General features: G+C 35.5%; 1 protein-coding gene across 1 annotated transcript; it reads right to left on the bottom strand.

The window, feature by feature from the left end:
* Positions 1-939: 939 nt before the first annotated feature.
* On the bottom strand, positions 940-14851 carry LOC104626459 (FCH domain only protein 2-like; the record flags this gene model as incomplete). The annotated part of the gene is made up of 6 exons (XM_010294389.1): positions 940-1036; positions 2156-2254; positions 8853-8957; positions 13049-13201; positions 13291-13432; positions 14777-14851. Coding segments are annotated over 6 exons (671 nt in total), but the record flags the coding sequence as incomplete, so codon positions are not given.
* Between the last annotated feature and the right edge of the window lie 119 nt (positions 14852-14970).

The raw sequence follows: 14970 nt of genomic DNA, 5'->3' as shown, positions 1-14970 counted from the left end.
CCACTCGGATATTGGCATTAGTGGATCACAGAAAGAATATGAAACAATGTTATGTTAAAAACACCTCATAGAGGCACTGTGAGATACCTAGCAATCATCTTTAACAATTTAATATAACTTCTCAAGATTACTCTGGTATGTACACTCTTGCTCTGAAAAAACCCTTCGTGCTTCTATACTAGCAGACAGAGATGCTAGTCAGGACTCCTAGTGCTGAAGAAAATAGAAAACAGTACTATTGAATTCCTGTATTCACACACCTAGTAACTGTGTATTAAGCCCAAATATTAAATGGAACTCTTTATTTTTCCTATAATGCTAGATACACAGTACTGTGAGATTGTCCTTTTATGCCAGTCCAGGAAAGTCTTACATACCACACGCAGCAAGCAGTACTTTCAGAAAGTACTACTCAATTTGCTGCTTAGTAGAGAAACAATCTACATACAATCTATTAAAATGGATAATTTTTGAAGCTAAACAAAGAATCTGATGCAACTGTTCCAGCATTAATTATCCAGTTTAATAAGCAGCTTTATAGACATTTGTTCTGAATAAGTCAGTAAGTTCAATAAAGTTTTGAAATATTATTTATGCAGAAACATATAGCAGACAATACATAGTTTGTGCAAGGAACTTCAGTTTCTTGACAGATTTCAGTGATGTACCAAGGAACAGTACAGTTTAAAAACCTTCCTTGAAGGTCTACATAGAGGGACTCAGAGCTACAAATTGCCATGCTACATGCACATAATAAATTGTGTGTTATCAATTTCTATGAATCCTTTAATATAAAAGTTAATGAATCCTCAGGATTTGAAACTGTAAGTACATTAAAAATATAACACATTAACAAATAGGGGCTTGACCTTTTATTAGAAGTAGAAATCTACAGTTTTAAAATAAACACTTCTTACTCTGATATGTTTAATCTCTTACCAGGCCTTTCCTTGCCAGTTCCTTTTGACTCAGCAAATTTCTGTATTAAACTCTCAACTGTTGTATTTGTCATGTTATTAAAAAACTCTTCGTGCACCTTCAAAAAAACACACCACATGCAAAAGGAATTGAAAAACCAGTAACTGTAAGAATGTAATTAACTTTACAAAGCGGTTTTCTCCAGAGTTAAGGTTCAGAATACTTCCCTCTAAAATATATTACAGGGCTCCCAGAAATCAATGGGCATTTTATCAAGGAAATCCCATCTCTGCTTTAGTATTAGCAAGTGTGTGTACAATACAGATACAAGTTAGGGATGAATGAATACAGCTTGATAATGGGTCTATGATTTACTTCTATTTCTTCCATATAAATGACTTGTGTACATATAATTTTCTGAAATTGTCAGCAACATGTCCCACTACAATGTCAGGAAGACAAGCAGTCTCTTAAGCCAGCACCAGTTAAGGGTGTGAACTGTTACTACTGTATTATCACAGCTCCCACCTGCTTGAGTAAAAGCATTACTGTTGTAATGTTTTTGGACTGACAAAGGAACAACCATATGTTGTTAATAAGTTTTTCTAACAAGACAGTATGTATATGCTTTAGAAATAAGTAACATGACCCTTGTGACCATCATTCATTAGCAGAAAACCTCAAAACTGAGGAATAGTGACTCTAAGTGTATACAACTAAAATTACACTTCAAAACATCTAAAAATTAAGGACCACTTCTAAGGACTATTAATTAAACCAACTTCTATCTAAAGAAAATATACTACAAAAGCTGCTGTTACTGAAAGATCTTCTGCTCATAAAATCCAAAGTGTATAAAAAATTTGGAAAGTTTTCAGAGTGATATAATTGCAAGTTTTACTAAAAGAAAAGTACAAGTATCCCAACTATGTGTGAAATGAGTGCTAATTTAATATCTAGGGAACAGAACTGTGAAATACATTAAAAATTCTTCAAATTGTCAAAATATTTTGTTTTCTGTTAAGACAAAATTTATTCAGACTTGTTCTGTAAATTTTGCAATACTGAACTTATAAGTGTAACAGGAAGCCATAAAAATTTGAGTTTATGTTGAACTTACCATCATTTGAAAGATGTGATCTTGTAATTACCACAAACACAGTAAGAAATGTTTCATTTAACAGTTAGGAAAAAAATGTAGCATAATCCAACAAACAAATGAAAATATAAAAGTTACCTCTCCTATTTGTAAATGAATTTCTTTTATGGTATTTGACAATGATTCTATAATCTCTTTCATACGAAGAAGATGTGTTTCTTCAATGTCTTGAAATTTCTGAAAACCAATACAAGCAATTATTCATAATGAAAACATTTCTTGAAATACTAAACCTTAAGTTTTAATAATTAAATACACTAAATGGAAAAAAAATTCAGATCTTGATTATGGTATTTGCAACGTTTAAGAATGGAAGATGTGGAATTCAGAGAGTTATGAAATAATGTACTTTAAAATATAATATATTCTTTTAGAACCATTATCCAATCTTTTACTTACTCTTTAAACTTTTATGTATCTTGATTTTTAAAAAAATGTGACCTATTTCAACCAAAAGTAAATAGGGTTAGAGGGTGTTTTAAAAAAAACCCCTCTTTTCTCCATTACTGAAGAGTCTCGTGTTTTCCATCTAAACCCAGAAATTTTATTTCTGGTTCTGTTTTACACTTCCTCCTTGGAACCCTCTCCTTCTGCTCACAAGATATACATACTTTCTCTTTTTCTAGTTAAATCTGTACCTTTTGCTTCTCTAAATATGATTCGTTTGATCTTTAAACTCACAGTATATAATCTTTACAGTTTGTTCCATTTTACCCAGACTGACAGCCATTGTAAAATCACTTCCAACGTCTTCAATGACCCCTTCCTTCCTAGCCAAAGATCAGAACTAAAAATGTCCTCATCCTCCCAAACAGTCAACCATAATTGTGTTGAAATCTTTGTTTACTCCTGCTCTTTCCTAGTTCTCTTCCTATTTCTGTAACTGCCCTTTCAAAGTGTGTTCAAACTTTGAAGCACCACTTATTCCTCTCTCCAATTTGTACAGAGTTCTACAAAGACCATCTCTCCACATTTCACACCTCCTGCTACTCTGATTCGCAAACACAACTCCATACAGACAAGTCAAATATCTCTAACTTCTAAACTCTCAATGTTTCTTTTACCATACTTACTCACCCCTCTTACCACCAATCAAGCAGATTAAAAATTCTTTTTTTTCCTTCCAGCAGCCTTTTAATTACAGAGGATATGGTTATCCTCTGTAGCCCTCTCTATGATGTTACCTATTCTACTGATTGCCTTATCATATGAACTACATTGTTTCTTTCAAAACTATCTATGGTCCATCTCTATGATATTTCTTAGTCACTATATTGGGCTGTCAACACATGTACACAACGTGTCCTTCCAGTGTCTAGCTGTTTCCACTACCTAATTTTAATCTAAACACAGTCAACTTTTGAGGTTATGCCAATGATGTTTCCTTCATGTTTGTTTTGAGCTCCCCATAAAACTGCAAAATAGAGGTACCAGTGTTCTTTAAACTCTTCTCTATAATGCATATCAAAACAGTTTGCCATTCAGAGATCTTTTTTCTGTCAGTGGAAGGCATCCCCATGCCCCAACTGTCTCCTTGTTTATTGTTTTACCCTTACGATTTAAAGTCTTTGAAGTGGAGCCATCTTGGCGTTGTACAGTACATAACACAGAAAGGTGCTGACCAAAGAATAAAGCTAGGTACTATAATACAACCACATAATTCATACTGCAGATATAATCATTAACCACATTGTTTACTTTCACTTCTGAAAGATCAGTCCATTTTAAAAAGATGTACTGAAACGAATCGGTAATGTTAATGAACCAACAAATGCAAGCTACTTCTTAGTGTTTTAAGCTACAATACAAATTAAAAATCATGAGACAGGACCTTTAGCTGTCCAACTCACTACACTTTCAAGTAAGCATTAAGTTTAAGTAAGCATTACTCCTTTTTATAAAAATGTATGCTTTCCTGTAAGTTTTATGTTTTCTAAAAAATGAATTGTTACTCATTCTTGAACTTTTATATGCAGACTGCTCAACAGCAAAATCATCCAAACTCAACTTTACTCAGTTCTAGATAAGACAGAAGACTTTTAAAAAATATTTTAGTACTTTCAGCTATTTGATCCTTTCCGATAATTGACTGTGCTATGTGATTTTAAAAAAAGCTTCTAGCAAGGTGGAAAATCTGGCAAATAAAGACATGATGTTTTCTTAGCAACTGCATAGAAATTGCATAATATAACTATAGCTTTACTCCGACAAATCTTTACACATGAGGAATTTCTGTCAAAGCCAATTTCTAAACAGTGAACCTGGGCAGTGTGCCCAGGTGGCCAAGAAGGCCAACAGCGTCCTGGCCTGTATCAGGAATAGTGTGGCCAGCAGGAGTAGGGAAGTGATTGTGCCCCTGTACTCGGCACTGGTGAGGCCGCACCTTGAATACTGTGTTCAGTTTTGGGCCCCTCACTACAAGAAGGACATTGAGGTGCTGGAGCGTGTCCAGAGAAGGGCAACGAAGCTGGTGAGGGGTCTGGAGCACAAGTCTTATGAGGAGCGGCTGAGGGAACTGGGGTCGTTTAGTCTGGAGAAGAGGAGGCTGAGAGGAGACCTTATCGCTCTCTACAGCTACCTTAAAGGGGGTTGTGGTGACGAGGGTGTTGGCCTCTTCTCCCAAGTAACTAGTGATAGGACAAGAGGAAATGGCCACAAGTTGCGCCAGGGGAGGTTTAGATTGGATATTAGGAAAAATTTCTTCACTGAGAGGGTGGTCAGGTATTGGCACAGGCTGCCCAGGGAGGTGGTGGAGTCGCCATCTCTGGAAACGTTCAAGAAACGTGTGGATGTGGCGCTTCAGGACATGGTCTAGGGGACATGGTGGCGCTGGATTAATGATTGGACTTGATGATCTTGAAGGTCCTTTCCAACCTAGTGTTTCTGTGATTTCTGTGATTTTCTGTGATTTTCCTACTTCTTTAATCACAATAAAACCTTCTATGTTTATCACAGCAAAACTATAACTTGCAATCCAAGGTTTGTAAGATCTTATGTTTCAAAATTCAGCCTCACAAAATGACGCATCACAAGTCACTTCACTTTGATAACTCCAGGTAAGATAGTAAATGACAAAAAAGAAAAAATACATAAAATTTATGCAACAAGATTGGTAGAGTTTAACTAAGAAAAGAGGACAGCTAAGTGAGGACATTACTACATGATTACCTAGAATAATGCCACAACAATTCAAGATGTTTGTCCTCAGAAAAATAGTATGTGAACAGTGTAAGACAGACTTAAGGTAAGCCAACTCATTTTGCACTGCAACAGCTGAGAATGCTCACACTGCTCATTGATTTTCTTTTCAGAACTAGTATATTTCAAGTGAAATGCACTCTAAATTAAGAGAATCTAGGATGTGCTTCATATGTGGAAGTGGGCTTCCACATATTCATGGGTGTTGTTGTTTTTCCTATCACATCATCTTTAGAGCGGCCCTCCTGCAACCATACTGTAGATGCAGCTACACCATTATACCTAAACCAAATTCCACAGATACAACTTATACTTGCAGAATGACAATTTTCATTTCCAATGTGGACAGGTGTGGAAAGTTTCCAGGTGTTAAGTGAAAATTTCAATCTTAACTAAAAGGGCCATTGCAGTCAAGGAACTAAGGACCTTTAGAAAAGTGTGGTTTGTAGTGAGAGGTAACTTTGTACCATCTTTATATTGGGGAAAAAACCTAACCCAAAAAGATCGCAACTGCCCCTCCCTGTGCCCCACCCCCTTCCCACCTCCCCCAAACGCAAAGCAGCTCAAAAGCATAGTGAAGTTTTCCCAGCTGTAACATCTGATATAGTAAAAAGATTTTTTTTCTGTTTCTACATCTCAGCCTGCTTTAAATATGTAATACCTACCTAATAAAACAAATAAGAAAGCTGAACAAAGAGCACCTTCATATTCTCTCTAGATACAAAATAAGCTGTTACTTCCCTCATTCTTTAGTTGTAGTGGATTGTTCAAATGGATTATTTTTTTGTTTTTTTAATACATAATGAAAAGCCCAGCTAGTTTCCTTGCTGAAAGCACTTACATTTTCCTTCACTAGTTCACCAACAAAAAAATTGATTTAAAATACTTTTCATGTCTATCTTCTGGCAGTTCTGAACAAGAATTCCTTTTCATTACTCACAGCTTTCTTGCTCACTTTGAACAGGTTTACAGTGCAACTGAGCAAGGCCAGCTTATTGAAGTCATGTTTGTTAAACTTTTTCTTATTGTTTCAGAGAGCAGTAAGTCAACTGCTCTAAACACAGTCTCTTTCTTGTAAGGTAAAGAATAGACAGCAGACAGCTTTTGCGAGACTAAATAAAGATTTAAAGCAACCTGACTGAACTTGCTCTGCAGTGGATCAGAAGCATTCACAGGATCTATTTCAGAGGAGGTTCAATAACTTCCAGAACAAGGTAAATAACAAACAGGGCAAGAATTTCTTGATCCAGAAGAGCCACACTTTTGTATGACTTGCGACAAATAAATGGAACAGTGCAGTATCTTTTCTGGTATTGCTTGATTTCTTTGTAGCAAAAGGTGGGGTCTACAGCAAAAGTCAGGCTGCACTACAATTTATACAAACCACACAATGATGGAGTTACTTGGAATGCTTACTGAGCAAATACAGTAGTTACATTAACAGGAACACTACAAAAAAGTTACCGTTTTGGGTAGCAGCAGTATGTGTTCACATATCCATTTGATTCTACCTACTCCTATCTCTAGAACTTCCCAGGAGGAATGTTACACTTCAATGGTTCTTTGTTGCTATTACATTATACTTGTTTCCAATAATTCTCTTAAGATACATATTAGTTAAGTTTAAAAAGGTCACCCAGTACCAAAATTCTCAAGTGATTGTAATCACACATACCAATTCCAGTCCTAATTCCCATCAAATTGCCTAGGATAACTGATACGCAAGTACTTTAAGTTACAGAGAGAGACACACAATGCTAAGGCAACACATGTAAATGTGTCAGGTGGACACACATGCTCGTAAGTCCAGGTCAGTGTCACATGGTAAACCAGCTTAAAAATGCAATTCTCTGCCCTTGGAACCACATTGCCTCTGCCTTTGTGCCAGCACAAATGCTTGTGTGATCTCTTAATAAACCAGACTGCAGGTCTCTTCTGGGTTAAAGTCAGTCTTCCTTCATACATTCATTTCAGCCGGATTAGTTCTACAAGGTACTTCCTCATACAAATACTTGACAAAGGAAGAAGCATGGAAATAGGACAACTACTCTTGACAGCAATACTAACTTAAAACATATATTGAAAACACAGTTTCACAGATCAGAGATGAGAAAGAAGTACACCAGGCCTTATGGCCTAGACCATGGTACCCATTAATTTCTTTCATTTTTAATAAAGTCTTTTTATACCACTGAGTAACTGAAATCATCATTGTTCTACACGCCACAGTAAAAAAAAATTAAGCATTTAAAAGTCACAGATTTTTTAAAAGGAGAGAAAAATAATGCACATAACCAAATTTAACTCAAACTGAAAAGAAAAGCAGAGGGAATACAGCTCCTTCAACCAGAACAGAATCAGGATATGCACAAAAAGATGCCTTCTGCAAAGTCTTCAAGGAAAGGTTGTCAAGACTCCTAATGTAACAGGCATGTTAAAAGCAGAATTTTGCAGTAGCGTGCCTGAGCACTTCTTTGTTGCAAATGCTTGGACTGGGAGTGGGAGGGAAAAGTTCTGGTATGTGATATAAGTGGTATCCTTTCTCTAACAGCTGTGTTGAGTATCTATTCAGGGATGAACTAAATCAAACCCTAATGAAGTTCTCAAAGTAGGAAAACAGGCTACAGTTTAGGACAGGGCAGCTTTTTACATGTCAGCACACACAATCTGCATGCTGTGAAATCTTAATTTCCAAGGAGTTAAGGAAAACCCTAACACTTTCCCACTTATATGTTAAAAATACAAGTATGACTGAATCTCACTAATAACTCCATCTATGCCTAAAAATTAATCTTTGAAACTAATGAACAAAGAATTTTCAACCAAAAAGGAAATTCCTATCTTGTAAAAGCTTTACTAAACCAGGAAACATATACAAATAAATATGCCAACCAGTCCTCAACTAACTCTTACTACTAAAAGCAGAAATTATGAAGGTTGCTTTTTTGAAATCTGGGACAGTGGAAAAAAGTCTGCTATCAACAGATTTGAAAGAGAAACTTGCAAAGGTAACAAGAAGCAGCATATGCAATGAGACAGAGAACCTGATGTACTCTGGAATACAGATTAAAAGTCTTCAAAAAACCCACAAGAAACTGCAGCAGATGTAAGGGCTTTTCACAATATCAGGTAAACCGTGGGAAGACACTTTAACAAGCTGTTAACTAAAGTGTTCTGCTGGAATGATAAATAAAAAAACACGATGGAGCCCAATACTAAAACTCTTATGAATGAGTTCTGAGTGTCCAGCAATTCACAGGATTTTCCACATGATCACAATACATTTACAATACTTCCAGAAATTCATTTTGTTTCCTTCCTAAACATTCTTTCAAAAAGTCTTTCTAGAGTGCTAGCACTCAACTGTGTCATTCAAGAACACTGCCATCACAACATACATGGTCAAGTGTTTGCCCTTCAAACATATTACTTCTGACATTATTGTTCAAATCAATTTCCAAAGGACATAATTGTATCTTGAACCAATTTTTCAAAAGCTTTGATTTCAGATGTCTTCAGAGACGAAACGGCATATATTAATCTACTTTAAAGGTAACTTATTTAATATAACACTTACCTGTGCAGTTTCTGTCATTTTCTGTTCAAAATCAGATTTAAATGTAGCATATTTCTCCACATACAGTTTATAGGTATCTGTAGCTTTTTTTGTTTTAACTGCTGCCTGTAGATCAGTACAAAAAAAGTGTCAAATGTCACATACAATCTGATCCAAGGTTTTTAAAGGCACTATTAAAAGAAAGCCTAGGACGATCTATAAAACAATATTCAGAGGCATATCAAAACAGTGAAGTGTCATAACAAAATTTCACCACCAAATAACTCAGATTTGAGCCATTAGAGATTTCTCTTTAAAGCTATACATAAACCACATAAATAAGGTAATTGCTCTGTTACCTTTTTAAATCCCTTCACCTTATCAGCAATGACAGATTTATAATATACTTATTTCGAAATTAAATTTGTATTGCTGAAGTTAACTAATTAGCTCTTGTCAAATATTTAAATCTGCAACAGAAAAACAGGAAGAAAGTGGGTTTGGAACACAGAGCAAAGAGGTATTTGTGTAATTCTGAAAGGGTCAATAGTAAAAAAAACAAGGAGGTGCAGTTCTCAGAAATGAAGGAAGAAAGTCTAAAGTACAGGTGTTGCATCAATGGAAATTTTAAGATTAAGAGCTATTTGAAAGTGAAGCTAATGCAGAACATTCTGATGGCTAGATTTATGCAGCTCAGTGTTGTTTATAATAGACCTTTTTGGCTTTACAGTTCATTGATTTTTTTTTTCTCATTATTTGTTGCTAATGAACTAAAATCATCTTTCTGGGGGTTTAATATTCTTAAAAGACAAAAACAAATACAGGAGAATCCCGGTATTAAATGGAGAACAAAGCTGAATGATGTGATTTGTTTGTGGTAAAGTTATTTTCAAAGCTTACAGCATGACACACACAAGATGGGAGTTTTTCAAACCTTTGATATTCTTACTATTTCCAAGTTTAAAAGCCAATGACAATTAAAATTGGCTTGAACACCAGCTTTTTTTCTAGCTTCTTTAACATGCCTACTTTATCTAATTGAAATTTCCCATCAGTTGTAACTCAAAAGTATTCCTGAATTGTTAATGACACCAGTAAAGACCACTGTGTATTTACTGTTCATTCTAGTTCATTCAGAACCAGCTCTTCTCCCCTCTTCCAAATTAATTTCATCTGTCCCACAATAAAAGCAGAAACTATTTCTCACTTGCAATGACTTGTAAAGCTGACCACTATCTGTAACTTTCCAATGTATTAATACAAAGGTGCCCTATGGAAAGAGAGCGCTATATTCTGCAATTTCCAGAGAAATGTAATTGAAAATCACAAGTAACGGTATAGTATTAGCACTTGTTCACCTGGGGAAACATCAGCCAGGACTTCAAAGGAAGAGGATCCAAAGCTACAGTTTCATTTTTCCAGTTACAGAGAAAGCTTATGCAGATCTTAGTCACATAGTCTCCTAAACACAGCATAACAAAGCCTGAAAATACTTCACTGTATGAAGAATATGGATCCTTCAGGCATTAAAAGGAGAGCATGACAGCTTGTATCAAATGCCTCAGTTACTTGTCCTAAATTTTACTTCATTATTCTCACTCTTGCACATTCACACAGGGGAATTACCAAGAAGAAAACAGTCCTATCTTGTTTCCCAAATGCTATTTACTGTGCTGAAAATACAAGGTGCTCTATGAACACTTGCTTTTAAAAATAACTGATTGCTTCGCAATAAGATGATTCCAGACTTAACTTGCCATTTCCTTCCTTTTCAATGGTTAAAAGATTTTTTTTAAAAAAAAGCTTTTTTGTAAAGCATTATATAATTGAACACCATATGCACGGGATTTTGACAATATCAAAATCATTCTGTCTCTTGTAATCATGTTTAACAATGAGCAGAATCTGAGTGTTCTGTGCTGAAGAGCATCTATAAAAAACAACTACTCAGCAGGACAGACAAAACGATAAAACATGTGAACATTGTATAATTAACCAGTAACCTCTTCTGAAAACTGGATGAGTCTATTCTCAGATGCAGCAATTGCTAGCAATTGCAATCTATTTAGCAGATTTACAGTAAGTGAAAGAATAATGATCAGTTAAGAATTTTTTGTTAAGTCACTATAGATAGAGAAGTTCACATGTCAGAGAACAACAGGAAATTATTACACAAGTTAAGACTAACCTTCAGCTGCAATGAAAATTGCAAGGTCTCAGACACCTCCTTAAATTCTTTAATAAAGTATTTCTTCAAATATTTGGCTTTGTGATAAGCTTTTAGCATATTGGTATAGATATCCTGCATTCTGATAAAGCAGTTATTTTGTGATTTTGACAGAAAACATTTTTCATGTTGTGCTAAAAGTAATAAACCTATTCTCCACCAAAGGAAAAATAAATGAATACAATGCTTGTCACTATGTTTCTGAAATTATAAATGTAAATTTGAACAAAGACATGACTGAAAAGATGTCATGGTTACCTGCTCCCACTGGAAACATCTTTTAAGTACTTGCATAGCATTTAATTATGGCCTAATTGTTCAAACAGAAGTATCTAGGGAAGATGGATAAACCAGTAAAAAACAGTCTTCATCCTTTAACACTTCCCCTTTCTCACTTTTCATGTAGACATCAGTCAGACTAAACATTTTATAGTTTCCAACGGAACAAGGGTAGTGTTACATCTTAAAAACAAGCCTTCTGTCAAGTCAACTTTTCTGACTGAAAAGTTTCAATCTATTTACAAGAATGCAGAAAAAGTATTCTTTGAACAGACTGGCAGGAAAACATCTGCCAACCCACATATTTCTGATTTGTGTCTAGAATCCAACACTGACTGTCAGTTGAGACAGAAGCTAGGAAAAAACCTAGACTGATATCAAATATAAAATAATCAGAGTATGGTCAGCAGGATCACTTTTGTCATCAGGGAAAAGGCAATAACAAACTCTATCAAGATATCAGAGTACTACACAGAGCATGTAACTGAAATGAAAATAGCTAGAGTTACCAAGATTTAAAAAGAGAAGGCATAGAGACATGCAAACATGACTTCTTTCCTCTATTACTTAGTATCCTGAAAACAGGAAAAAGTTACAGCAATGCTAGCAGGTCAAGGGAGGTGATCCTTCCCCCCTGCTCAGCACTGGTGAGGTCACACGTGGGGTACTGTGTCCAGTTCTGGGTTGTCCATTACAAGAGAGACCTGGATAAAATGGAGAGAGTCCAATAAAGGGCCACAAAGATGATGCGAAGGGACTGGAGCATCTCTCCCATGAGGAAAGGCTGAGGCTGTATGAGAGAAGGCTCACAGAGGATCTCACTAACAGATTTACATACCTGAAGGGAGGGTACATAGAAGACAGGGCCAAGCTCTTCCTAGTGGTGCCCACTGACAGGACAAGAGGCAAAGGGCACAAACAGAAACACAGGAAATTCCCTCTGAACATCAGGAAATACTTTTTTTCCTGTGAGGGTGACCAAGCACTGGCACAGGTTACCCAGAGAGGTCATGGAGTCTCCATCCTTGGGAGATATTCAAAAGGCATCCGGGTATGGACCTGGGCAACTGGCTTGAGGTGGCCCTGCTTGAGCAGGCAGGCTGGACCAGATAACCTCCAGAGCTTGCTTCCAACCTCAGCCATTTTGTCATTCTGTGAATGGATCAAACTCTCCCATAACCCAAGGACAGTAGTAAATACAACATCACGATACTCATCCCTTGGGTTTTTGGTCCATGAAATTGGAACCTTTTAGGTTAGCACTGAAAGTAATGTTAACTTGTTTTCTCACTGGAACAGATTTCAAATACTCACGTAATTAGCTACTTTGTCTCAATGAAGGGACAACACAAAACCTCCTACTCAATCCAATAAAAAGGGCATTGAGTGTTTGCATATTTACGTAATGAATCTATCCAAAAACACAAAAGATACTGAAACAATCATATGCAATTTCTGTAAAAGCCACTAAACAAAATTATCATATGATGCAGGTATTTACAAAATAAAGACTAAGAACTGCAGTGCAGTTGAAACAGATAAGAAAGTAAGTGTAAAAAAAACATAACTAGGTATTCAAAATATCATGCACATTATGAAATAGCCACAACCATTACTTTTAATTACTTTTAGCCATTTCACTTCCTAACACAAGGTGAATGTGTTACAGATTGACAATACAATGAATTAAAATAAGATACCACAGAACTACCTTATCAACTTCTCTCTGTGTTGCTCCTTCCTTTTTCAAACGTTCTTGTTCGAAACACTTTGCATTGTAATTTTCCTTTGATTTCTGCAAGGCCTGAGTGATACTTTGAATATTTTGCACTGCTTCCAATGTTCCTGAAACATCTTCTTTAGTCTGCCAAATATCACATGGTTGTCAAAACCAAACCATTTTAATTTTAATGTTAACAAGTCATTGGATATGCATAATTAGAAATTAATAACCTTTTTATAAGCTTTGATTTGTTCATCTCCATACTTCTGAACTTCTTTTATTAGCTCTTGTAATCTCCGCACAAGATCCAAGTGACAGCTTGCTAGTCTTTCTGTTGAGGTTTTGAAAACATCCCAAACTGGTGCAAATGTCCTAGATTGAGGAAATAGTATTTAATGTTCATCTGGATTTTTTTCCTCTTAGTTGGCTATGATTTTTTTAATAGTGCTAAAGTGGTAAGTTTACAGAACTTCACATCTGTTCATAAAACTGAAACAAAAATCCCAACAACTGCTATAAATTCTTATTAAATATGTTTCAAATGTACTTAGAATCCTATCTACTAATTTTTCCATGTTTTATGTTTTACCTGTATTGACTCTAATGAGTAAAACACAGCAAAGCTCACTTAATCTTCTCTATCATCAGCACACGATAATGCCAACTGGTATTCCTAAAGATGATGCAAAAGCAGCTCAAAATAATTTAACATGTAGAAGTATTTTTACCTACATTCTTGAATAATACAAACAAATCATAAATTACTTGGTTAGTTAAGTTTCTAGTTGTCTTAGATCACTACAGCCACAAGATGCAGGAAAAAAATACTGGCAAAGATGTTCTGCCACTAAAAGGTATTTACTGATTAGACAGAGATTAACCATACGACAAAGGAAGGCGGGAGACAGGTCATACCCCAGATTCACACTTCTACACTGAATGGACTTCTCCAGCAGGTCTAAAGATACACTCCTACCTCAGTATCCTGGTTAACGTTGCTGAAAAACCAACACTATACATAGCCTTTAAAGCACTGGTGTTCAAACTAACATGCAGATACAGAATCTTTGAAGAGCAGCAATAACTGGTATCAAATTATCCACTAATGAAAGTTCCCCATATTTTTAGTTGTGATTACTACAAATAAAAAAATCTAGCCTCATCTAAGAAGTCTGAGTTCTCACTGGCATAATATTTCTAACAAAAAAATATCCTTTAATCATTCCAGTTTTTAAAAACATACCCTCTGTATAAAACTTTCATTAAACTAGGGAATAAAAATATTTAAAAGTCTCATTCTTAACATCTGAGGACAGAGACAACACTACAGAAAGCAGAAATAATGGAAACAAATAAACTTACTGCCACATTTGCAGACCATATGTTCTCTCTTCAGAAAAATTACCATAGGATTGGGAGCACAGAATAGAAACTCACATTCTTAGTTACGTCTGAAAAGAACTCAACCTTAAATAGAGGAACAGACAGTTCCTCCATCTTTGGGCTTTGTGTTTTTCTTTTTTAAACTGTGAATAAAGAACTGTACTGTCTTTGGTTTTATCATAGCTACATGATATTTTGCATGGTTACTGAAGAAACATCATTTTTAAAGGTGGCAAAGTTATGCTACCTTCAACATCATCAATAAAATACCCAGAATAAAACTTGATTCTTAATATGTATGCAGTTATTTATTTCTATCTTATGAACACTTACCCAAGTTGTGTGTAATTGCTCGCTGATTTGGCGAGTTTTGTCATTGACCTTGAATATGCCTCCTCTATTGTAGCTCTGTCAAAGAAAGGCATCAAAATCATACTTAAAATCTGAAGATATTTGAAGACAGATGAATATCCATTCTAAAGGTGCAAAACAAAGGACTTTTTCACAGAATCACAGAATCACTAGGT

Source organism: Phaethon lepturus, unplaced genomic scaffold, assembly GCF_000687285.1.
Source record: "Phaethon lepturus isolate BGI_N335 unplaced genomic scaffold, ASM68728v1 scaffold11079, whole genome shotgun sequence".
Lineage (NCBI taxonomy): Eukaryota > Metazoa > Chordata > Aves > Phaethontiformes > Phaethontidae > Phaethon > Phaethon lepturus.
This window is presented reverse-complemented; position numbering and strand designations above follow the sequence as displayed.